General features: G+C 39.3%; 3 protein-coding genes across 5 annotated transcripts in view; 2 read left to right on the top strand and 1 right to left on the bottom strand.

The window, feature by feature from the left end:
- LOC146461552 (uncharacterized) overlaps nucleotides 1-5,484 on the top strand; it is a 38,536-nt gene extending 33,052 nt beyond the window's left edge. For both annotated transcript variants that reach the window (XM_085086431.1, XM_085086430.1), the window contains 6 exons: nucleotides 801-1,163; nucleotides 1,862-2,043; nucleotides 2,565-2,819; nucleotides 3,235-3,511; nucleotides 4,193-4,297; nucleotides 4,681-5,484. In XM_085086431.1, the coding sequence (XP_084942557.1) occupies nucleotides 801-1,163; nucleotides 1,862-2,043; nucleotides 2,565-2,819; nucleotides 3,235-3,511; nucleotides 4,193-4,297; nucleotides 4,681-4,700 (1,202 nt within the window). In that variant the 3' untranslated portion in view covers nucleotides 4,701-5,484. The remainder of the gene's footprint in view (nucleotides 1-800; nucleotides 1,164-1,861; nucleotides 2,044-2,564; nucleotides 2,820-3,234; nucleotides 3,512-4,192; nucleotides 4,298-4,680) is intronic.
- A 1,317-nt stretch (nucleotides 5,485-6,801) lies between these two features.
- LOC146461554 (uncharacterized) lies at nucleotides 6,802-19,507 on the top strand. Of its 2 annotated transcripts, none has more exons than XM_085086419.1 (6): nucleotides 6,802-6,994; nucleotides 7,132-8,597; nucleotides 12,563-12,829; nucleotides 13,496-13,660; nucleotides 14,206-14,310; nucleotides 15,007-19,507. In XM_085086419.1, the coding sequence occupies exons 2-6, from the start codon at nucleotides 7,440-7,442 to the stop codon at nucleotides 16,891-16,893; spliced, it is 3,582 nt and encodes a 1,193-aa protein (XP_084942545.1). In that variant the 5' UTR covers nucleotides 6,802-6,994; nucleotides 7,132-7,439; the 3' UTR covers nucleotides 16,894-19,507. The 2 variants fall into 2 exon arrangements, with proteins under 2 accessions (XP_084942545.1, XP_084942544.1); XM_085086418.1 differs by having other exon boundaries at nucleotides 6,803-6,994; nucleotides 12,560-12,829.
- On the bottom strand, nucleotides 18,903-22,793 carry LOC146461555 (sperm microtubule associated protein 1-like). The gene is made up of 5 exons (XM_085086463.1): nucleotides 22,644-22,793; nucleotides 22,156-22,459; nucleotides 21,758-21,857; nucleotides 20,821-20,952; nucleotides 18,903-20,395 (listed from the first exon to the last, which is right to left on the bottom strand). Exons 1-5 carry the CDS (start codon nucleotides 22,739-22,741, stop codon nucleotides 20,364-20,366), a joined length of 666 nt encoding a protein of 221 aa, XP_084942589.1. The 5' UTR covers nucleotides 22,742-22,793; the 3' UTR covers nucleotides 18,903-20,363.
- Between the last annotated feature and the right edge of the window lie 219 nt (nucleotides 22,794-23,012).

Below are 23,012 nucleotides of genomic sequence, written 5' to 3' on the forward strand. Positions count from 1 at the left end.
GATTATCATACAGTGTAAGTAACAGACTGGGGGAGTGGGCTGACACAAAGATTATCATACAGTGTAAGTAGCAGACTGGTGGAGTGGGCTGACACTAAGATTATCATACAGTGTAGGTAACAGACTGGTGGAGTGAGCTGACACAAAGATTATCATACAGTGTAAGTAACAGACTGGGGGAGTGGGCTGACACAAAGATTATCATACAGTGTAAGTAGCAGACTGGTGGAGTGGGCTGACACTAAGATTATCATACAGTGTAGGTAACAGACTGGTGGAGTGAGCTGACACAAAGATTATCATACAGTGTAAGTAACAGACTGGTGGAGTGGGCTGACACAAAGATTATCATACAGTGATCTACAGTGTAAGTAACAGACTGGTGGAGTGGGCTGACACTAAGATTATCATACAGTGTAGGTAACAGACTGGGGGAGTGGGCTGACACTGATGTTATCATACAGTGTAAGGAGCAGACCGGGGGAGTGGGCTGACACTAAGATTATGATCATACGGTGTAAGCATGAACAGACTGGTGGAGTAGGCTGACATTGAGATTATGATTACGATACAGTGTAAGTAACACTGAACTGGTAGAGTGGGCTGACACTAAGATTATTTCACACTGCGTAAAACTGTAATAGACTGGTGCAGTGGGCTGGCATTAAAGTTAACTTACAAACTTGAGCTGTTATTTTTATATTTATTTCTCTTTCGCAAAAAGTGTCATCTACATTTCCAGCTTCACGGCAAAACATGATCGGATAGATGACAGACCTCACCATTTTTTTCTGCTTTAGATCCTGTTGACGCTATACGAAGTACTGTTAAAGATATCAACACAGACATAACAAGAAAGGGAGCATTCGCCTTCTTTGTTGTATTAAAAGACCGCTTCAAAAATCCCATTAAAATCATCAACACGAAACACGCACGGATTTCAGTACAGTACTCTTCCCAAGATAAACCACAGACGCTGAGATTCCTACACTGTACCACTACCCTTAGGAATAGCAGAGAAGGTGATGAGTATTTGCTGAATTGCGCAGATGCTGAAAAGGAAAATATCTTCTTTTACCCTTCAATAAACAATGTACCACTTGGTGGGCAGGACAGATATGAAGCTAAAACCACCTTATGTCCAGGAAAAAACAGTTGTAAAGGTAATGTTAATTATACAAGTCACTACTTGCACTGAGTTTGTGAGCGGCCAATCTGATCAACCTGATAAAGGATAGTTTTTTAACAGCTATGATTTCTCAGCACTACTGAGCTTAGGGTGCGTTTTTTTATTCACAATTCTGGAATGAGAATGGCCAGAAGGTAAAATGCGCGCGTTTTTCTATTCCGCATTCCTATTCCGGAATGGACAGAATGCCATTCCATCCATTCTGCTCCCAGGGGCAGAATGAACAGAATGTTGCGAATGAAAATCCAAGATGGCGGACGGCGAGATGAGCGCTGCGGATTCAAATACGTCTCTACCGGAGAAAAAATAAGGTTACACTTTTGGACACAATGAAACATTGCTTCTAATTTCATTGTACCAAAATGACGAGTTTTTTTCAGTGATGTTTCGTAAAAGAAAAGGGCAATTTGGCAAATGATTGACGAGGACATGAAGAAAAATGGCTACTCTCCGTCGACAGTAAACTGCGAGAACAGGTGGAAATGCCTTACATCTTCGTTCCGGGCGTTTTTTTATGCAGACAATCCGAGTTATTCCTAGCATTCCGTACAAACCATTCTTATTTCAGAATTGTGGATAAAAAAAAAGCGCCCTTAGACTCTGTTTTTTCAACGATCAAAGCAGAATCGTTATAGACACGTTATTGTTTTCGTTTTCATTTATCTGTTATAGCGGAGCCAAAATCCTTCCTGTTGGTCATTGTGCTCTCCAGTGTGGGAATCGCTCTCCTGTTGTTGCTCGTCGCAGTCTTGTTATTTGTTCGATATCAAGCTGCAAAGAAAACAAGAGTTGCTCCAGAGAGGACATCTGAGCTAGAAATGGAGATTCATCCGCCAAAGAACGAGGACCGCATGGTAATAAGCTTTGTCTTTGAAAAAAGTCTCACAAAATTAAACTTTCTTACCATGATAAATAATTTTAATGCTTTGTTGAAACCCGCTAAAACTAACTAGTTAGGTTTCCGCCATAGTTGTTGTGGTCGTTATGATGGAGAACTTTAGCAACGACGATGGCGAAGGTTTCGAAAACTTCACTATTAAAATGAATTTGCATTTTCTTTTTTTCAAACGTCGTCGCGGTTATTCCTATTCGCTTTAAATGTCAAATGCGGGTGAAATTTCCAGGAGTTGAATTCTTGGAGACTGCGCCCAAGTTCTCAATAAAACGTCCCATCAGGACATTTTACGTTCCAGTCGTGCAGTGACGGTAAAGAAAAGTACCAAAAAGTGCAATGCCCGTTATTGTCGCCGTCGCCGTTATCGTTGCTAAAACTCCCTAATATCATTGTCCTCCTGCTCCTCCTCCTCATCGTCATCAATACCTCCAGAGTATTTTTTTAAAGTAATTCCATCGTTTACTCGTGCGCAATTTTTAGATCGTTTATGAAGTTGAAAACAGTGCGCTAGAGACCAGTGACGAAGAGGAGAGAGCTTCAAGTCCAGCTGAAGACAATGTCATGGATGATACAGGATTAGTTGGTGACTCACCCTGGGGTGTGTCTGGTGCTCATCAAGAGACTGAGCGAGGTCACCAAACTGAAGTATTGGAAGAGGTGGAGAACTTGGAACAACAAACTTATGGGGAAAAAGGCGAAAGTGATGAACAGTCAGCAAAAGGAATTGTAATGAAGGTAAGATTCGGATTATGTTTACTTTGTATCAAATCCATTTAGCTGGATCCATTTGCAAATTTTTCACGGATATTTACTGCACTTGTTATCCGTGAGTTCAGTTTTGAATCTACACAGAAGTTGCCTGAAATCTGTACCGGCACGCTGTGAGCATTCTGCTGGATTTGAAAACCTTGCAAACATTGCACCTGTATAGTTCGCATTCAAGCAAATTTTGTTTCCTCATAGGACCGTAGGCCGCCTGCTATTCATCGTTTTTGCTTAATTTTTCATTATGAGATAATTCTGTGACCTCGAACGCAGTGGAATAAGCGAGACATTTTAAAACGATTCATGGCTTTTGTTCGTTCGCTGTGGCAATATCAAGCCCCTGTTCCTATAGCAATTATGACTCTTTGTTCGTTTCTCCCTGCAGGATGACCAGATTGACACAGAGCTATCTGCTTCTAAGGATTCTAGACAGTCCGCGCCCTCATCTTCTTCATCACAAACTGATGCCTTTCTTGGCGATGAATCCCTGGCGACAACAGCAGGCTCAAGCGACGTCGAAGATGTCGAGCCGACGGCGTTTACTAATGATGCCGCATGTGCTTCTTTCTGTGGAGGACAATTTACAGACAGAGAACGAAAACAATCGGCGAAACGAAGGAAATCTCGTCTTGATAATAACAGAGTGCGTCCAGCGGAGTGCGGTAATGTCCATTACTTCCTTTCCCTTTTCTATGGAAAGCTCTTATTAGGGAGTGTGTTTGATTGACGTCTGCATGGGTGTCTGCTTGCAGGAATATCCGGCGATGTTGTTCTTGTCGTGCAAATCTCAGAAAGCCACTTGAAGATGTGATAACCGGCCAAGCACGATGCTATCGCACGTGAATAATGATTTCATTGATTATCGGTATTCTTAATTTGCATATTCGTAAAAGAGGAAATCTGTACCATTCATGGCTTCGAGTCTCGCTCAACGATGACATTATCTTCTGTGTTTACAGTAGGGAATCTGAGTCTAACTTTCCATAGACAAAATTAACCTAACCTACAAAAGGTTTATATAGAGACATATTTTGAGGACTACCTGTTTTAATTTTCTAGCGAGTAAGCGCCGGCTTTGGAGTTTTGTTATAACATCTAATTTTTTTATAAAGGTATAGCTTGCATGGGACGGGATTTAGCAAAAAACCTCGTCGGTGGAAGAAACTTGTACAGCCCAATACACCAGTGAAAGGGTTATGTATTTACCTATGTATTTAGCTTAGGAGGTAATTAATGATTTCTAAAGATGATCATTTTAGCGCTGGCCATTTGTAAGAGGCAATCAACTGCGTGCAATAAACTGATGAACTGATGATTATTTGGAACAAATCTTTATTTTACAGAATCCACAACGCTTGGTCAAATCAAATACACTGAGAGGTTTAAAAAAGCAGAGGAGTATAGACAGGCATGGATCAACAATATTCTTGGAGGAGATGAACCACCCGGTAAGGCTAGCGTTTATAACTGGTTTTAATTCTTTGTTGTTGTTTTCCTCGCCTTTGACGCTATTGTTGTTAAGTGAGTTATTAACCGATCAACATCTTTTTTAAATGTTCTGTAAAAAAAAATGGCGGTTTATATTGTTGGTGTTTTTAGGTCTTGTTATTTTGTCTGTTGGGGTTGGTACAGAAACCCAAGCCAGACCACAACACTTATGATCATAGTCATCAAAGAGACGTGGCACGGGCGTGCCCATTTGACCAGCAAATTTAAGCTACCATGGTGTAGAAAAATAGCTGAAAAAAAAATGCCAAGGAATACAGAAACTTTAGTATGACAATGCTATGTTTGATTGTTAACAACAGTCTATTTCTTTGTTTCCTTGCAGAGAACAAGAGTGATACATGAAGCACGTCTAGATAAAATCTAGCAAAGTCAACTGAGATTCAGCAAACTTCAGCGGATTTGAACATGATATTATAAGTTTAACATGTACACCTTACTCACTGTTAACTTGAGACGACGCTAAATGAAAATGATTTTAACTACCAGCCATGATACTCTCCAGGTTTCATTGTCATAGGTGAAATGCTGTTGAAATTACGAACGCACTTTGTCGTTTGAACATGAGCGTTTCGAATTAATTAGGCAGAAATCAAGTCACGGTACCGGCAGGGGCTGGGAACGACTATTTGCAGTTGCGTTATGGTTATTATGCTATGACGTGCATAAAGAAAAGTGTTTTCACGTGTACTTGTGATGTCATTTTTAGGCCCACACTAGCCTACGTGCGAGGAGTGGCTGTTGATTAGTTTAGTTAGTCTCCTACGCAGTGGGGAGACGGGGGGGGGGGGGGGGGGGAGGAAGGAATGTGTGACATGACGAGTCAATTAAAGTCTGCGTAGGAGGCTAAGTTGGTGCCAATTCATCGGTTCGGGGAGGTACGTTTCCAGTTTTTTCCCAAGGATTTTTTTCTGGTTTTTCGTATCCGGCAGCGTTACAGACTACATGTATTTTTACACCGATGATGCTGCATTTGTTTGTTGCTTTTGTTGTTTGAACGAGAGAAGTCCGAGTGCGTCGTCCATGGATATGTGCCACTGATGTGCGGCCAAAGTTGACCAAAATAAACCTAATGGATTGTACATTGTCTGCTGTGCAGTGTAGTTGCGATTAAAGTACTATTGACGTTTTTGAGTTTTTCATTTTTATCGGCTTCAAAAGTAAGTCCCAAGTAACACCTGGTGCAGCAGCCATTGCACCTTTGACCCCCGGATATCAACATGCACAGTCAGTCTTTACTGTTCGGTATGTATTCGTTATGATTCTGGACGGGAAAAGTTTTCAAAACCTCAAGACATTTCATATTTGGTGATAGCTTCCTTGCTCCCATGACCTGTTTGTTTGGTCAAGGAATGATATTGTATAAACAGTTAAAGGAGACTTGCTGGGCCGATGACTATTGGTGGTGAAAGGGTTACAAACACAGCCAACCCCACAATTGGGGATGGTAATCACACGACCACTCAGGTTTACATTTGTTGTTTCGTGACTTACATGAACACTAATCTCCACTTCCACTTGTTGTTTTCAAAGTTCTGGGAGACATCAAAATTGTAAAGAAGAACATCATCTTCAAATTAATCCGTTTCCAACAGGAAGTTATATAGGAAACAAACTATTCGGTTGCATTCTTTTAAATGGTCTCGTGGTCAGTTTTATAAGTCGGCCGGGGTGTTATCAGATATTTGATCCGCCCAAAGGAACGCAGACTAGCCTTTCGCACACCGTTCTAGTCAGTTCTCAGTGGACATCTCCAATTTAGAGCCTTGTAAATTTTGTTGTAAACTTTGAAGCTCCTCGTTATTAAAGGACGAAAATCCGAAGTTGGCATGGTACCAAACGGAAGTCCGTCCGGTCATGTTGTTTTGGGATTTCAGAACATAACATCTTGAGTGTTTGTTATCCCTCCAAGTCAACGACAATAAGTTATTTTCGATAAAGCCAACTCGAAGATTGTCGGACTTATCGCAATAAAACGACGCTATCACTTCTCATCTGTTTACCGAAAATAATCCTGTGTTTCTTGTTCAAGACGGAAAGACAAAAACAGGCATTTTAGGACGAAATTGAAACTATTTTGAACGAATCTTTTTTCTTCCGAGCGTAAACGAAGAAACGGTCCATATCAGTGCAGCAGTGTTTACTGCTACAATCACGCTGTTGATTTCTTCTTATCTGTGAACTTGGAGGGCGTAATTGCCACGGATCACATGTCGGCCAAAATTCATACTGAGCCGAACTTGTCTCATATTGCGTCATACCGCCAAAGAGATTGGCTCAAATCTCCTTGAATAGTCCTTGTATTAGTTAAACCAATAGAATGAAACAATGACCTGTCAAAACCGGCGGTTCTCGTGAAAATACCCTGATTTCCTGACCTATTGCTCTCCTGCGGTTGGCGAAAGCCGATACCCACTCTTACCAATCAAAGGGGAATGCATTCAGAGAATGATTCCACACGTATTTATTTTTCGTTACACGCAGAGAATCACACGGATTAGGAGCGTATTGGATGCGAATTTCGTGGTCTTCATTGCCCCTTCCTTTAAATTAATTTCTACATCTTTTACAGAGGGATTATCGCTGCACAGTTTATTTTAGCGCCAAGTAGCAACAGACGCGTTTGTGTTTGTTTCAAGGTGAGTGCACGCATTGTTTCGTTCTTTCTAGATTGTTTTCGCCTTCAATAGCGTTGTAGGATATGCTCCACTCTTGTCTAACATGTAAGTAAGAACTGGATTGTTTAAACATGAGCACGTTATTTGTTCCTTTGTAGAGTTGCGCGAACTGTGATCCGTCTGACTTGTTGGTATGACTTAAACAAGGAGCTATATTTCCATTGTTACTATTTCAGAAGAAACAACATAAACGAGTCGCAGCCAGCGTACGCAAGCCTGGATTTCATGTGTCGTTCTCTGTGATACCTATTCATCTTTGGGCCCACCGCCGCTTTGCCTCAAATTATCCTAAAACGGGAGGTTTGGGTTAGCGGAATCGCACCGACAGTCTCGAGGAGAACATAAGGTCAACTGGCGAAAACCAGAGGAATTTTTGGAGAGCTGTTTAGACTGCGTGCTCATTACAATGGAAGAATCCAAACCTGAGATAAATTCCGTGAATCGCGCCCATGATCAAGAAACCCAAACAACTTTCGATATAAACCACAGGGAACCAGCGGTTCACAGGACTCCTTCAACTGATGGGGGCAGACGAGCTCATGGCTATAATACATATAACCACCACAGACATGGTCCATCGTGGGGTGCAAACTACTCTTTTCATACACCAGCCTATCCCGAGTACTACCCTTACGACATGCACTACCCACCACCACACCACCACCCCCCTCCATCCATCCCAGCACCTCCACCCCATGGTAACCATTACTATCCTGGCCGTGCACCACACTGGCATAATTCCCCCAGCCCTGTACTACCACCACACTTATCCCCTGTTCCACCTTCCCATTCTCCTTATCGTCATTATCAATATCCCCACCCAGATGGGTTTTATTCCCACCCTCCACCATTACATGGAGTTGCTCCTCCTATGTCCATTTCTCGTGAGAGAAGACACACTGACTCAGAGATTGCTCGCCCCAAGGCAGAATGGCCACCTGGATATCAGCCCTTTGCAAAACCTACCATACCAGCAGATTATCTGGCCACTCTGCATCGCAACCCAGGATCAGACTATGGTGGACCACCATCCACAGCAACATCCTTGAGGTCAACAGTTATAGATCTACCACATTCCAGCTTTTCAAGCCCAAGGCTATCAGCAAGAATGAGTCGGAAGCGGCCACTATCCAATACCCCTTCATCTGTTGAGTCCATTGACCTGAATGCTCTGATAAGGGGCTCACCAGATTCCCTATCTGGGTACCTTGGGCCAACAAGGGTGTCCTCAGCAGGGTCCTTTGGTCACTTGAGCCCCATTGGATTTTGCACATCTCCTGGTTCACGACAGGCACCACGCTATCCGATCGCTAGAAATGTGCTCATTACAACTCCACCTATTGCCCTTCCCCGATTACCAACACCATCTTCTACAAGAGACACAGTGCCCAGCTCAACAACTGGTGCAGAAGGGACAAAGGAGGAAACTCAAGAGGACATGAGTTGTTCTGAGTCACCGCAAGTGTCAAGTAATAAAGAAACAGAGAGTGTTAGCTGTAAGGATGAGAGTATGGACGTCTGTCCTCTGGACTCTACAACATCACCTGGTGCTTCAGAAATAAAGGTAGGAATACCTTTTTTAGTAACTACAGTAGAAACTGAACACTATTTAGTTCAAATCTTATTTTGTTATGAAAGTTTTGTTACAACTCTATCAATTCTTGACAAGGCTCTTTTGACTGAGGACTGTTAGCAACATTTTTCTTAAAAATCAAGTTGGGCAAGCTAATTATGCAAGTGAGACTGAACAGCACCTTTGCCTGTTACACTGAGCTTGTTTTGGTCCTAATTAGTTTGTTATACTGCTAACAGTCCACGACTGGCAGTTGGAAAACTTCTTAATTTTTATGGCGGGAAAGTTTTAGACCTTGTGTAAAAAAAGTACAATTGTGGATATTTGACATATTAAATGCCCTAATCTGAAATATAAATGCAACAACAACATCAATAATAATGGTAATCATAATTATTGTAATAAGGCCATCCTCATTCAGTGTTTCATTTCCCTTCACCCTCTTTCTTGTGACAGTGGGTTCATCGTTCAGTTAAAAAAAAAATAGAAAGGCTGCAAGAATAAAGATTGACAAATAAATAAATACATTCAAGCATGACTTGATTGTACATGTGTATTCTTTGTACATACACAAAGCATTTTGTACTTGTAAACACAAGAAAGGGAAGTAGGCAAAGGAAGTCAGACTTTCTTTTCATTTTTTGAAAAAAAAAAATGGGTCAGTCAGGGGATGGGAAACAAAACATTTCATGGGTATGGCCTAATAATAACAATAACAACAACAATAATAATAATAAAAATAATAATTAATAATAATAATAACGTCCATAATTATTCAATTTAAAAATACTATTTTACAAGGCTAAAAAGTAAAAAATCATCATCATTCCTAGAAAAATTACCAAGTAAGTTTTCCTTTTGGTCCCTGGTACTGCATTTGCCAAGGAGTTTTGGGAAGACAAAATGGGAGGCTGAGCTTTTTCAAGCTTGTTGGCAACCATCAGCCTGTACTGTGTGGTCTTACGTTTGACTTGATTGCTGAACTTCAGTGTATAGAGGCCTGCTTATGCATAGACTGCAAAATATTCCCTTTTTATGGCAGTGGTCTGTTGTATGACTGCTCGTGTTGTTTGCAAGGGAGAAGAAATGTATTCATGTATGTATGAATATATGCCATTTTTCAACTTACTCCAGTGTTAAAAAGCAATGACTTTAAAGAAATGGGAAAAATAACTCAGCAGCTGAAAAATCTCACATTTGTCTTATGGCTTTTCCAAAATGTTGAACAATTTTTTTTTCTCTAGCTGTTTCTGAAAAGTATACTGTTATATTGTATTAACAGATGTTGGATGGCTTATCCTCAGTTCTCCAAACCCTGACCCTTTCAGACCAAAACTGTAATTTCCACCCCATACCTGCTTTCAGAGCTGGCCCCCAAAAACCATAGCCATCTTCAGACTTCAGACAAAAATAGTTGAAAGCTGTACTCATTTTCAGACCAAAACATCAAAAAAAAAAAAAGAAAAAGAAAAAGAAAGAAAGCAGGCCCCTCGGTGCAGGGAGTACCCCCTTCTCTGGGTCTGGCATTAAAATTCATGTTCTTATAAGATATTTAAGAAAGTAATCTGAAATGCGTAAAGGGACAATTGTCATGTTATACATCATTAGTGATGTCGATGGACCTTCAACAGGATGAACAGCAACCATGTACCTTCATCTGGGTGTGACATGTTATGTAAAGATAACACTCTGTTATGATGATTTGTGAAAAAAGTTTTGCATAAATGTTTACACACTGATGGAGAGAATTCCACTTTTTTTTTCATTGTTACTGCCCAAATGCTGCCAGTGAACTCTGTACGAAAACAGGAAAATACATTTGATATACACCACATTGTTGTCATAGTTGTGGGCAAACTTTTGAAGTTCCCTTAGCAGCAAATCACTTGACGTCCTACCGTGCTAAACAGACCTTCTTTCTAATCCACATGCAATGCAAACAACGTGAGCACCTTATAAATTATTTTTAACTATAATCTTTTTTGTTTCCTCAAATCAACCTCAGACGGTAAACAATAAATGTTAGTGTGGTTCATGAACATGTTTCAGCCAGTTTCAGCTCTGGTTTAACCTCAAAGGTTGAATTTTTTATTTGCCAAACATTAATGGGGTACATGAACGTGCCTTCAGTCTTTTGTTTAATTCCCAGAAAGTAAACAAGCATTGTTTAAGTCTTGAGAAAAAAATGAAAAACAGACGACCATGTTTCAAAATGGATTAACTAAAGATAATCTTTGGAGTCAGGCGATATGGAAAGTTGATGTCAACAATGTTCTTTTTTCGCTTGGATTGCACTTCACCACCTCTCATTATCATGAATTCCTTGCTCTAGGAGGGGGAGTAATTACTTCACAATCTGCACAAATAGCCCTTTGATCCCTGCCAGTGGTCAGGTTTTGTGATATTCCTGTTAATTAATGCCATAACAGTGGGGAAACAAATGTTTTGTCTATCCTCTTATGATTACCCTTTAAACTGGCAAATAACCTAATGAGAATCTGATTAGATCAAGACAGTCCATTGTCTTTAAACCATTAATAAGCTGCTGGCAGACAGTAAATAGATTAGATGGCTTTAGAAGAATTTGAGGGCTGTGCATGTTTGAATGCTATGACATCAGAGTGGCACCACTGAAAACACCAACTTCCTGCAGAAGGAAATTAAAACTAAGGAAACATTAGCACAGTAAAGAAAAGAAAACATTTCAAAAACAGTTTTAACAGCTCTTGTGGTCTTACATGTTTACTGGGACACAAATCAATCAGCATTTTGTGGTTGCCCAGTGGCCTCAAGAGAGTTTAAAAGATATTTACGTTTTTTTTTTTTTTTTTTACATTTTTCTCTGTGGCTACTGTCTGTACTTGGAAACTGTAGCCCCTTGTTTATTTGCAAATCTGTTGGAGGGAAATATTGATAACGAATGCAACAAGCACTGCTTAACAGAGACTAGCTCAAAGACTGAATCCACATTCCTAAAAGTGTGGTTTCCATTTCAGTTACCACTCGGCTACTGCTGTGCGTGGCCTAACTCACTGGCACACATGAAAATATCATATACATTTTTTTTTTTTTAAAATTTCCAGTTGATTACAACTGTAAAACTTGTCCTATTCATGATCTATTCCTGCATCTACTTTTCATAGTAATTGCATTCTGTCACGAGAGGGAATATTTCAATCTTGATCCAGACATTAACAGCCATTTATTCATGGATTTTCTATTGTTAGATTAAGTGATCAGGTTTACAGGAAATTGGTGTTTTAATTTGTACCACTCTGACATCATAATCATTTTACTAAATTCCACTTGTAGACCCCAGCCAGCAATCCAAGAAACAAGACCTTGCAATAATATATCTATATAATCGAGTTACCTCAGGTGCAAGTTCAATTGAGTTTGAGTTCACATTTGGGATAAATAGTTGTAGTGTTTACATGTAAGAAAAACCATTCTCAAACTAATTAATAATTTATGAATAGAAAACAAAGGAAATCACTACCTTGAAGGAGGTTTGGAAATGTGATCTTAATTATCATAAAATTTTTGAACTTTTGCTTCGAATTTCTCCAAGAATTATCAATAGTTTGAGAAGCTATATCAAACACTTGAAACAGCTGTGTTTCCTCCGATTTCAAAACACCTCAAAGTTGGTTAAAAAAAAACTTGGCTGCACCTCATTTTTCCAACCAACTTCTCGGTGTTTGGAAATCGGAGGAAACACTCTTCCTCGTGTTTGATGTATTACTTCATCTTATATTTAAGTCTTTACATTGATCTAATTTAAAAGTATTTAACATTTTAGTACAGTGAACAGAGTACAGAAGGGACTCCTTTGGCATTACCTTGAACTTACATGGATTCCTGAATCTCATGAGAAGTAAAGATCAGTGGAAGGAAGTTGTATGTTACTAAGCTAGCTTAATTAAGCATTAATATTATTTAATATTATACAGCAGGAAGGTTCAGATAATGAGCCAGAAGACAATCAGCCTGAGCAGCAGGAAGAGCGTGACCTGGCTTGTCACTGGAAAGAATGCAAGATACAGTGTGAAACACAAGATGATCTTGTTAAACATGTCAACAATGATCACATCAAAAAGGACCGCAAAGACTTCACCTGTTACTGGGATGCCTGCACCAGAGAAAGGAAGCCTTTTAAAGCCCAGTATATGCTAGTTGTGCATATGCGCCGACACACGGGAGAAAAACCACATAAATGCAATGTAAGTCGATGCAAGACCAGCAACTATCTTCCAGTGATTAGCCTGTAAAAACAAGAAATCTGATTTATTGTGTGCTTGATTAAATGAACCCTGACTTAGATTAAAATATCACAGTGCACACTGTATGTATGCATGCTCAGCATGTCCTGCCCCAGAGTGACCAGCAGAGTAAGCTATCATGCTGACAAATGGCAGGAAAATAAGCATTTGTATTAACAAACAGCAACTGTAACATTATCAGTTTTGTCACATCCTCTACAGTCAAAATGATTGTAAGCAACACCCAGAATGATGGGAAATGTGACAACCTAGGAGAGGTGGAGGTCTTTTCTCTGAAAAGAAAATCTGGGCAAGGATGAATTCCCTTATAATTAACAGAAGGTTATGCATGAGAGAAGTTGCTGTTAGGGATTAGTTTAACTACTGTTTATTAACATGTGATTTGTTTGTCACTGTCCACAGTACAGTCACAATGACTTATTTCTCTTCTTACCCTCACACTGGACTGTTCCCTTACTTTTTCCTGTTTAACCTGGTTGCATATATTGATTTAAACTGCAATGTAAAAAATGTTGGAAAAAAATACAGATCTATAAACAGAGGGGACAAAAAAAAAATAATTAATTGTCAAATTTTTAAGAAGTCTTTTGTAATCTACCTGTTTAGTACGTTGGCTGCACTAAAGCTTACTCCAGACTTGAGAACCTCAAGACCCATCTCAGATCACATACAGGAGAGCGACCATATGTGTGTGAGGTAGAAGGCTGCAATAAGGCATTCTCAAATGCGTCAGACAGAGCCAAGCACCAAAATAGGACACATTCCTCTGTGGTAAGTTTACATCAGTTATGTACAGAAATATTAATGTTGTTGAAATACCAGTACTGCTCATATGTCAGATTAGTTTTAATACCCACAGACAAAACTGGCAGGGGTGATCCAGCAGATGGTATGGAATTTTGAATGTTAGGTTCTTTCTAACTATACTGCAGCACTTTTTGTTTACTTTATATTGAGCAAAAGTCATGTTTGTGACTACTTTCTCCCAGATGATCATGCTAGACAGACCATAAATACTGCCAGTAAATATATATTTATAAATGATAATTAAAAAGAAATTCTTGTGCTATGTGGTTCTAATGTACAATTAAATAAAGATTAACCCTTTGATGGGAATTAGACGTGCAAAAATATTGGAGGTTTCAGTCTTAGCCCTACGTAGTAGCTGTTGAAAACAAACCTACAGCAACAACTTATAACTTCTGCTGATGATGAGCCAAGCCCAAAACATCTGAAATTTAATGAAATATTAATTTATTTTGGCACTTCTATTTCCAGCAATAAATATAGGTTATAATATAGGTTTCTTCTTTCAGAAACCTTATGTTTGTAAAGTGCCAGGATGCACCAAACGATACACAGACCCTAGCTCACTGAGAAAACACACCAAGACAGTCCATGGAGAACAGGCAATCAAGAGGGTATGTTGCAAGCTCAATAATTATTATTATGTTAGAATTGTTGTAATGTGTGATAGGCTTTTGTGATGCCCATGCCCTTTTTGATGTACTGATGTGCAAAGACCCATGGACTGAAAAAGACCTCACCATGCAGGACCAGTAGCAATACAAGGTCAGGAACCAAAATACATGCAAACTCTTTTATGGCGCGGGCAGCAAGGCTCCTTTGTTTATGATTGTGTATTTTTGACTCTAGATCCAATTATGTAAATCCATTGTATATTTATTTTTTTTAAAGATGGATGAATAAAGCTTGTTAGCATGCAAAAAAGGAATTATGTTATTTTCCAGCAATGACTGTGATCCTAACAGTCTAAGTACATTAAACAGTTGTGTTTTATTGAAAATCCTGAATGTGAGCCTTACGAGGACCTAAGCCAATCATCTTTTTGACCGAGATGCTTTTGTTCTTTCTCATCCTGCTCTTCAGTGATTAATATTTTCAACTAAATCACTTGTTTCTAGTTCTGTCTTTTCCATTAATATCCTTGAAAAAGGCCTTTGCAAGGAAAGGAAAATTAAGTTGTTGTGAGATAGTGTTAACACTTTTAAATTTTCCACTTGATCTTCCAATAAATGTAAACTGGATGTTGAAATTGTGCTTGTACTGTGTTAGGTACCCCATCTAACAGTTGCATGTTATCTTGTCTACAACAGCTAAAAGCAGAAGGAAGCAGAGAGAAGCCACCATCAAATCCTGACAAGAAGGGGAATGTATCCTCAGAGAAGGGACAAGGCCAACATGTATCCAACACTTCACAATCTGCACAATCACCATCCAGTGCTGTGACCAATCAGCTTCAAGAGCCTATGTCTCCAGGAAGAGATAGTTCCAGCACTGTGGGAAGTATCGTCCAAAGTGGAAGTTGCTCACAGACTTTTGTAGGTAGCAGTTATGAGGTGGATACAGTTTCTTCCAGTTGTGATAGAACCTCAGGGGCGCTTGATATTCCTTTAAACCAAGACAGTCCTAGAAGTGTTGGCCAGTCCACACTAGGTTTATCCCCAAGAAGTCCTCCATTTGTCAACCATCTTCCTGACATTTTGGAAGGAGAATGGGAGACTGCTGAAAGTGGTAATGTCACAACAGCTCAGTCCGTTGAGGCTAGACCACAACCCCAGAGTGTCACTCTCCCAAAGATTGATGGTCGCAAAAGGGATGTGGCATTATGGGTGAATGATGTTCACCGTCGAATGAGCCAGTCATCACGCAGATCAAGTGAAGGCAGCCATTTGTCTGTGGAGCTCAACGGTGATGCAAGCAGAAGGTCAAGCCAGGAAAGTGGTTGGTCTTCTTATGGAAGCCGTCGATCCAGCCGTGCAAGTCCATTCCCATCCACAAACATTCAGCCCCAAGAAGTCATCCCTCACTATGCCAACAATGGATCTGTTCTTCCAGTTCCAACAGGGATTGCCACGCACTGTCGACCACCACACATACATCCTCTTGATACCAGTGATGACCCTCTACGCAGAACAAGTGAAACCAGCACATGCAGCAACCAAAGTGCACCTTATAATAGGTTGAGCCGTAATAGTAGTGGATATGGAAGCCAGTCAAACTTGGCAGTTATTAGAAGTCCTATGTTTCACAAGATCCCACCATCATCCTACTTGTTACCACAGCCACCTATGCGCAGTGATGCTTCCAGCAGAAGAAAAAGCGACACAGTCATCTGCGAGGCTGACAGTTCAGGAAGCTACCTCCCGAATAGTGGCAAGGGAGAGGTGCGCCGTAGTAGTGAACCTGTTAGACAAGCAAGGGCACCATTAATGAGGCTTGAACCATCAAGTGGGCCTGCTAACAGAGAAGCAACACCTATGCCAAATTTAAATGAGACAGAACTGATGTATGGTGATGTAGATCCACAAGAGTTTGATGCCTACCTAAATCCCCAGGGGGAGGTACAGGTAGAATCAACTGTCCTACACCCTCCCTCAGGGAATAAATCCAGTTCACCTCCACCTCCACAGCAGACACAAAGATTGTGTCACTACCCATATCCTGAGGAACAACAGGCAGTGCAGCAATCACAGTCACACCAACCTAGTTTACAGACTGTGCATCATCGACCCCAGCCACTCTTCCCACCACAAGAAAACCCTTCAATTCCAAGTCATGAACATCAAACAGTTATCCCAAATGAAAAGCTGTCACCCTCAGGGACAAATGGACCGCATGTTACAAGAAATCCTCAAGATGGGTACTGGGGTCCACCTCGGTGTAGAACTGTGCAACAGCATAATCCACCTGATATGCAAACTGTTCTCTACCCCTCAATGTCTGAAAATGGTGCATATGACTTTTCAGTGGAGGCACCAGGACAGAAAAACTATTCTGACGTGGAAAATTATGAGGATGCAATGGTTGCAGGGCTTGGCTTACTATCAACTGACAATGGTGGGGTGTCAGAGTTTGTTGGAAATGGTAACATGGTCGTGAATGACATGAACACATTGCTGAATTCGCTTCGTGAGGAAGAACGATACCTTGAGATGTGTCAATCAAGAGGTGTGACTGGAAGCGCCATGTCTATTTTTTAACGTGCCAAGTGTTATATGTACATTGTACTTGGCAAACTGTGATTTTGTGCAGGCAGGCCAATCAATATCAGTCAAATTTAAAAGTAATGAAGATCATTATAGTTATCTACATGAATGAGAAAATCTTCCAGCGATAAATGCTTTCAGCTCCTTGCACATTTCAGTTTCAATCAGCTGAGGAGAGATTTAAAGATAAGTGAGCATTCCCTTGGTTTGTCGCACTTGCTGACGACATTCTCTTACATGTACACACACCTAGTTTTCAAAGTTTGAAGCAGTTTTTGGAGATAATTCTGAAGACAGGTATTTGCATTACTGGTAATTTTCATTTCACTTTATGTTGTTGATTGGCAAGGGGGAATTTTCCTTCAGGATGTCCTTTACAGTGCACTGCTAGTCAGCATATTTTAATAGTTTGATATAATCATACTTAATCATCCACTTGTCGTCTTTTAACCTTTTTATTGAATGATTGAGGAAACATTAAAATTATTCAGGATTATCTCTGTTAATTCAACACAGCTGGACAAATATTCATTTTATCGTTATATATAGTTACATCACACTAGTGAGTACCTAGTTACATGATTTTGTGTTGGATCTTCTGTTTAAATAGAATGTTGGTTCTTATAAGAATAATTGTTGTTTTTGGATTAATTAGCAAGGTTTCCTTCCAAAGCAATGTATACCATGTTTTTGGCCAAAAGGCGAGAAAAACATTTAACTTACCCAGTTTTAGTTTGCACTGCAGATTTGGTGTATGTAAGGTGGATCCATAATTTGCTTTTAGTCTAAAGGCTGAATTTTGAAGGACTTAATAATTGCAATAAACTGCCGCTGTATTGAAAGTAGAGGTAAAAATTCTTTGTTAAGTAGCCTTGGTAAAAAAAAAAAATTCAAAATGTGTTATATGGCATGCTAAAACTGGGCAAATTAGGGCATTTAAGGGTGGTGCCTACTTTTGTTATTGTGCATACGTTCTGTGCATCTCAAGATACTCAGGTTTCCTATGGATGGTGCCTACAAACACAGGGTGGTGCCTACTAACACAGGGATATTTTTGCGCAGTTTAAAACTGTGCGGAGAAAGCAGAAATCAGCAAGCGCTCTTGGTATCCAAAAAGAAAATTTGGGGTGAACATGCATTTTTTCAGAGATAATTAAGCTTCAATTTGTGAAAAAAATGCCATACATTGCTTTGTATTTTACTGCTTCAGTTAGAATAATTTTTGCTTAATTATCTCTAAAAAATACTTCTTTATTAGTAGGCACCGTCCTTAATTTTCTAACTTTTTGGCCAAAAAGGCATTAGATGCCCCTTTTACTGGAAACCTTTCAATATTCACCAAAAGCAAAGGTGAAGTGAATATCGTTTAGTGTTGACATGTTGTTCAAACCAGTGCATATCCAGCTGCAATAAGACACTCTGTTTCTGACAAATCATGTAACTGAAAAAACAAACAAACAAAAAACATAAACTCCAGGACAATGCTGGAAGATGAAAAACAAAAACCATACCAGTATTCTGGAGATTGAGTAAACAAAAAACAGTATCCCCTGGTTTGGTCAACACACAACAAATTTTATGATATTTTTGTTATAGATGGACTGGAAAGAAAAACAGCAAAAGTGACTGTGTGATAAACTGAGTGTTGTTCAATTTAATTTTTTATACTTTTAGTTTCTGGTTACACCTTTAGATCCTTACTGCTATGTAATTTATAGTTTCCCTTGGTGAAGGTGGAACAGAGCAATCATGATGCAAATCTAAAAATTTCCTTGAAGTCACTTTCCACCCCTTTACAAAGCAAGCACCGAGGATGTTTGATCTGATTATTTTTTGCCTGAAAGTTAACATTGTTTTTAAATTGCCTATGTGTAGTACATTGTACCGTAAATAGCCATTATTAATTTTTAGACAGGCATTTCTTATGCAACAAATTGCACACAAATCACATTGAAATCACCACTAGTTTACACCTTGGACTCTCATTTGAGCTTTTGTGTAACAAAAATTGCATTTACAAGTGCAAGAAAAACTGCACAAAATATCTCACATGGACCACAAGTATTCCTGGATGATTATTTTTATTTTTAAATGTCCGAAGCTGCTATGCAGCTATGTAAGAGATCAAAGTAAAATCAAACCTCCTCAAATGGACACCTCATGTAAATGGTTTCTCAGTTAAAGACCCGGCCAAAATCAATAAACTTCCATACCTCTCCAAATTATTTAATATAATAATTTATTGTGCACAAGGGTGTCTGATTTCAGGAGGTTTGAGTGTACTTTTAATTTGACATGAGGTAAAATTGAATTACCTTCAAAACATTTCATTACAACATGTAAAAGTAGTGTATAATTATTATAATGCTTGCTTCAAATGTACACACACTTCATGTGAGATTCTCCTGATGTCCACACCTAACCTGAAGAAGCATACAGTAGAGTTTGTGTGCTGGTTTCAGTGGTGAAAGGTTACCAGTGATACTACATGAAATTATGTACAGTATAAAAAATTATGTAACCACACAAAGACTGAATTATTTTATGTTTTTGGCATGCAGCTTTTGTTTTCAGTAAAAACATCTTTGGACAACTTCCCATGACAGCATTTATATGTCTGGATGAATGTGAATCAGTCAGCGGCCTGCCCCCCCACCAACCTGGTTATATTCTCCTCTAAACGTTAGTACATTTTAGTACAAATTAGTACATTTCAACCCCCCCCCTCCCCCAGCCCAACTAGCAAATCTTAATTATGATATGCACATACACCAAAGTCTACAGACAGTAAAGCAGATGATAACAATTTCAATGGTTTTATTTCCACACTTGTTAAACCTTGGTTTACAACCTACTTGGTCTGAATCATTTTAAAAATAAGTTAAAACGTCAAATAAATTAACAACATGACTGGGACAGTCATCCTGTGTGACACAATTCAGTATGCACAAAAAGAAAACCAGGTTATTGGCAAGGAAATGTGAAGCAACCAGGTTGGATATACTGTCCATGATCTATCTTGTAAAAAAGTGGTTCTCTTCAATACAGATGTTGTAGTTATCCTAAAAGTTATTGGTTCTGAAAAACCATTCATGTAGGTCTGGACAAATGCACCAGGAATGCATGTGCCAGTCATGGGTGATGACAAGACTTCATTTCTAGGATGAGGTAATCATTCCAGAACCTTAGCTATCAACAGGAATCACATAAATAATTGTACAGTGGTACATGTGTGCAGAGAGAACCTTGAGAAGTTGTTCAGGTCTTGCAACATTCTAAGTACAGTACAGTATGCAATACTACATAGTAAAGGTGCTATTGACAGCTGGGCATAAAAATATCAATATTTTTCTAGGCATAAAATTTCATTCACACACTCATTAAAGGTGTACCAGAACTGAGTCTGTTGCCCAGGAACACAACAGACGTATTAGCTTTTGACACTTGTGACTTTGCTAGACTTGTCATGGGACCAGGGAACGACTGTCAATTTTTCCTGAAAGGAAAAATGGAAATCCATTTTGCATGTACATGTACAAGCAATCTTTCTCCTACTGTACATCTCCCTTTCAAATAATTATTGCAAAGGTGATAGGAAAAAAAGTGATCTACGAAGGATTAAGGGTTGTCGTGAAGCTTTGAAGAACATGGCCACACAAACTTTTCACAATGAAAGTGCACATGGGTTCACACTGTGTAAATTAAAGAATGTGACTGTCAGCTATGGCTGTTTTTAGATGTTGATGGTCATAATACTTGGGACGTTGGATGGTCCCTTGAAAGATCCAGAGTTCAGATTGAAATTTGTTGGTAGCTCAAAGCTTATCCTTGCAACTACTGCTTGGCATTTAAGTTAGTTGTTCCTGTGATAAATGAGTGATAATATAACAAATCAGCTGTTAAGTTTATAAATAAACTAACCTGTGAAGACTGATGGGAATTGCCGAAGTGAAGGAGTGTTTCTTCGAAAACCAAAAGAACCATGATATCCATTGAGAGGAGGAATATTTTCCATGAATAATCCATGACCACCAACTTGATTTTTTGAGTGCCCTTGAAGTGAGACAAAACAAATATAAAATGCAAAAAAACATGTTTAAGAATTGGTTCATGCTTAGCGTGCGTATATCGAGTTATGGATACACGCGGGAAGTTTGGAGAGCACGAGAGAAGCGTAAGAGTTGCTCGAGGTGTAGCCGAGAGCAACTCTAGCTTCTTGAGTGCTCTCTAAACTTCCCAAGTGCATCCATAACTCGATATACGCACAGCTAAAAGCATGAACCAATTCTTTTATAACATAGTGAAAATAAAGTAAACGATTCCTGGGAAACAGGTTTTGTTCCTGATAAATTACAAAATTCTCTCAGAAAAAAAGGTGAAAGTGGTTTCTCATATCGGTTTAATCTTAACGTTTCATTAACTTTGACAAGCTCTTATAAATATACATTTTTTATGGTGTTGTCTCTCCAATTTCTCACGCCTGACTCACAAATCCGGACAATTTGTTCCAAAAAAACTTCACTTCATTTCAGATTTGTTATGTATTATTTCTTTGCTCCTTATAAAAATCGCAAAAGCTTTCAAATGTCTACAATCCGTTTGAATCATAAGTGTTCAAAGGTCATCGGTATATTGTCGGACATTTTCGGCAACGTTCGGAAGTCTTTGAAAAATCTTCGGGAGTGGCTCGGACGTTTTCGGAAATCCTGGTCATGACGAGACAAAAATCTCACGCGTTTGACTTAGAAAAAGTTGGCAGGTATAGGAGTGTCACTTATGTGGGGTGGGGTGGGAAGGATTTTGTCTGGTTGATGCGTGTTCAACAATAACTAGACTGCTTAAATTAGCAAAAACTTACCAGCCCCTGCACTGTTGCGGAGCTTGATATATGTACCCATCATTCCTTTGCCATAAAATTTGTCCATTTGCTTCCCGCTTATTGAGTCACCAGGAGGTTCCTGAAAAATAATTGGAAATCAAATTATTATTTAGTTTAAAGTTAAGCTTACTGTGGTACTATTTGGTTCTGTTTTGGAAGTTGGGACAAACATTTCACACAATAGTCACATTTCAGACTAGGATTTACAATAATACCATATGAAAGTCATTGTATCATGCCCGGGGTATCATGTAACAGGGATAACAATTCCGATAAAGCGTAACTTGAGATTAAGGTTAGAAAGTATTAAAGCTCAAATAATTCCATTTCTGATAAAATAAACAGCTACAATAGTTCAAAATACTACTCAATCGTACCTGCTCTGTCTGTTTTAAAAGCTTTTTAACGACAGGTTTCTCAAAATACCCTTTAGAGTGCCTGTCCTTTTGCGCGTTATACGGTGGTATAGCAGTCGCCATTTTCGGATTCGCCCGGCCGGAATCGTCCGAAAGCGTGCTCACCGCTACTGCATCAAGAATAAATCCCTTCTCTTGTTGTACTTTTTCTTCTGGGGACATTGAAGGTGGTCCACATTTCGCAAATCGCGCTAGTTTATACTCCTGTTGCTGTGGCATCTTGTGCTTCACCGCAGTGTTTACTGACAAAGTGATTCGTTTCTTTCTGCAAGGTTACCAAGAAGAGAAGGCTATGGTTGTCAAGGTAGATCACGTGACACAAAATGAAGTTAACAAAAGAGAAGAGGATGAAAGGAAATGAAATGAGTAAACATATAGATGTTGAAGAATAAGATACGAATCCTAAATTTTAGTTACACCAAATGCAAAGTGCAATTATTTCATATTACCCAGATGAATCCACCTCTTCTTCTTCATCTTTGTCTGAATTCTCTGGTTTATCCCCGAGAACACCAGTCGGATTTGTACGCTTTTTACTATCCAGCATTTGAACAGAGGTAGACTAGTTTGTCCGTACTTGATGTGCTACTTGTAATAGCAAGTTTTATGACATCATCATCTAATTGAGTCCTAATTATCCTTAATTCCCAATGGTGACACTAATCAGCAAAATGTCTGTTCTTAGGGTGTGTTTTTTTTTTTTTTTTGGAGAATCTAAAAACGCATTTGTGATCTCAGATCATTCGGATCATGGTGCATCAAAGGAACCGACGAATCCACCTTGAGTGGATTCGTGCAATGTTATTATTATTATTATT

The sequence above is a fragment of the Pavona decussata genome, unplaced genomic scaffold (assembly GCF_977016875.1).
Source record: "Pavona decussata unplaced genomic scaffold, jaPavDecu1.1 SCAFFOLD_195, whole genome shotgun sequence".
Classification (NCBI taxonomy): domain Eukaryota; kingdom Metazoa; phylum Cnidaria; class Anthozoa; order Scleractinia; family Agariciidae; genus Pavona; species Pavona decussata.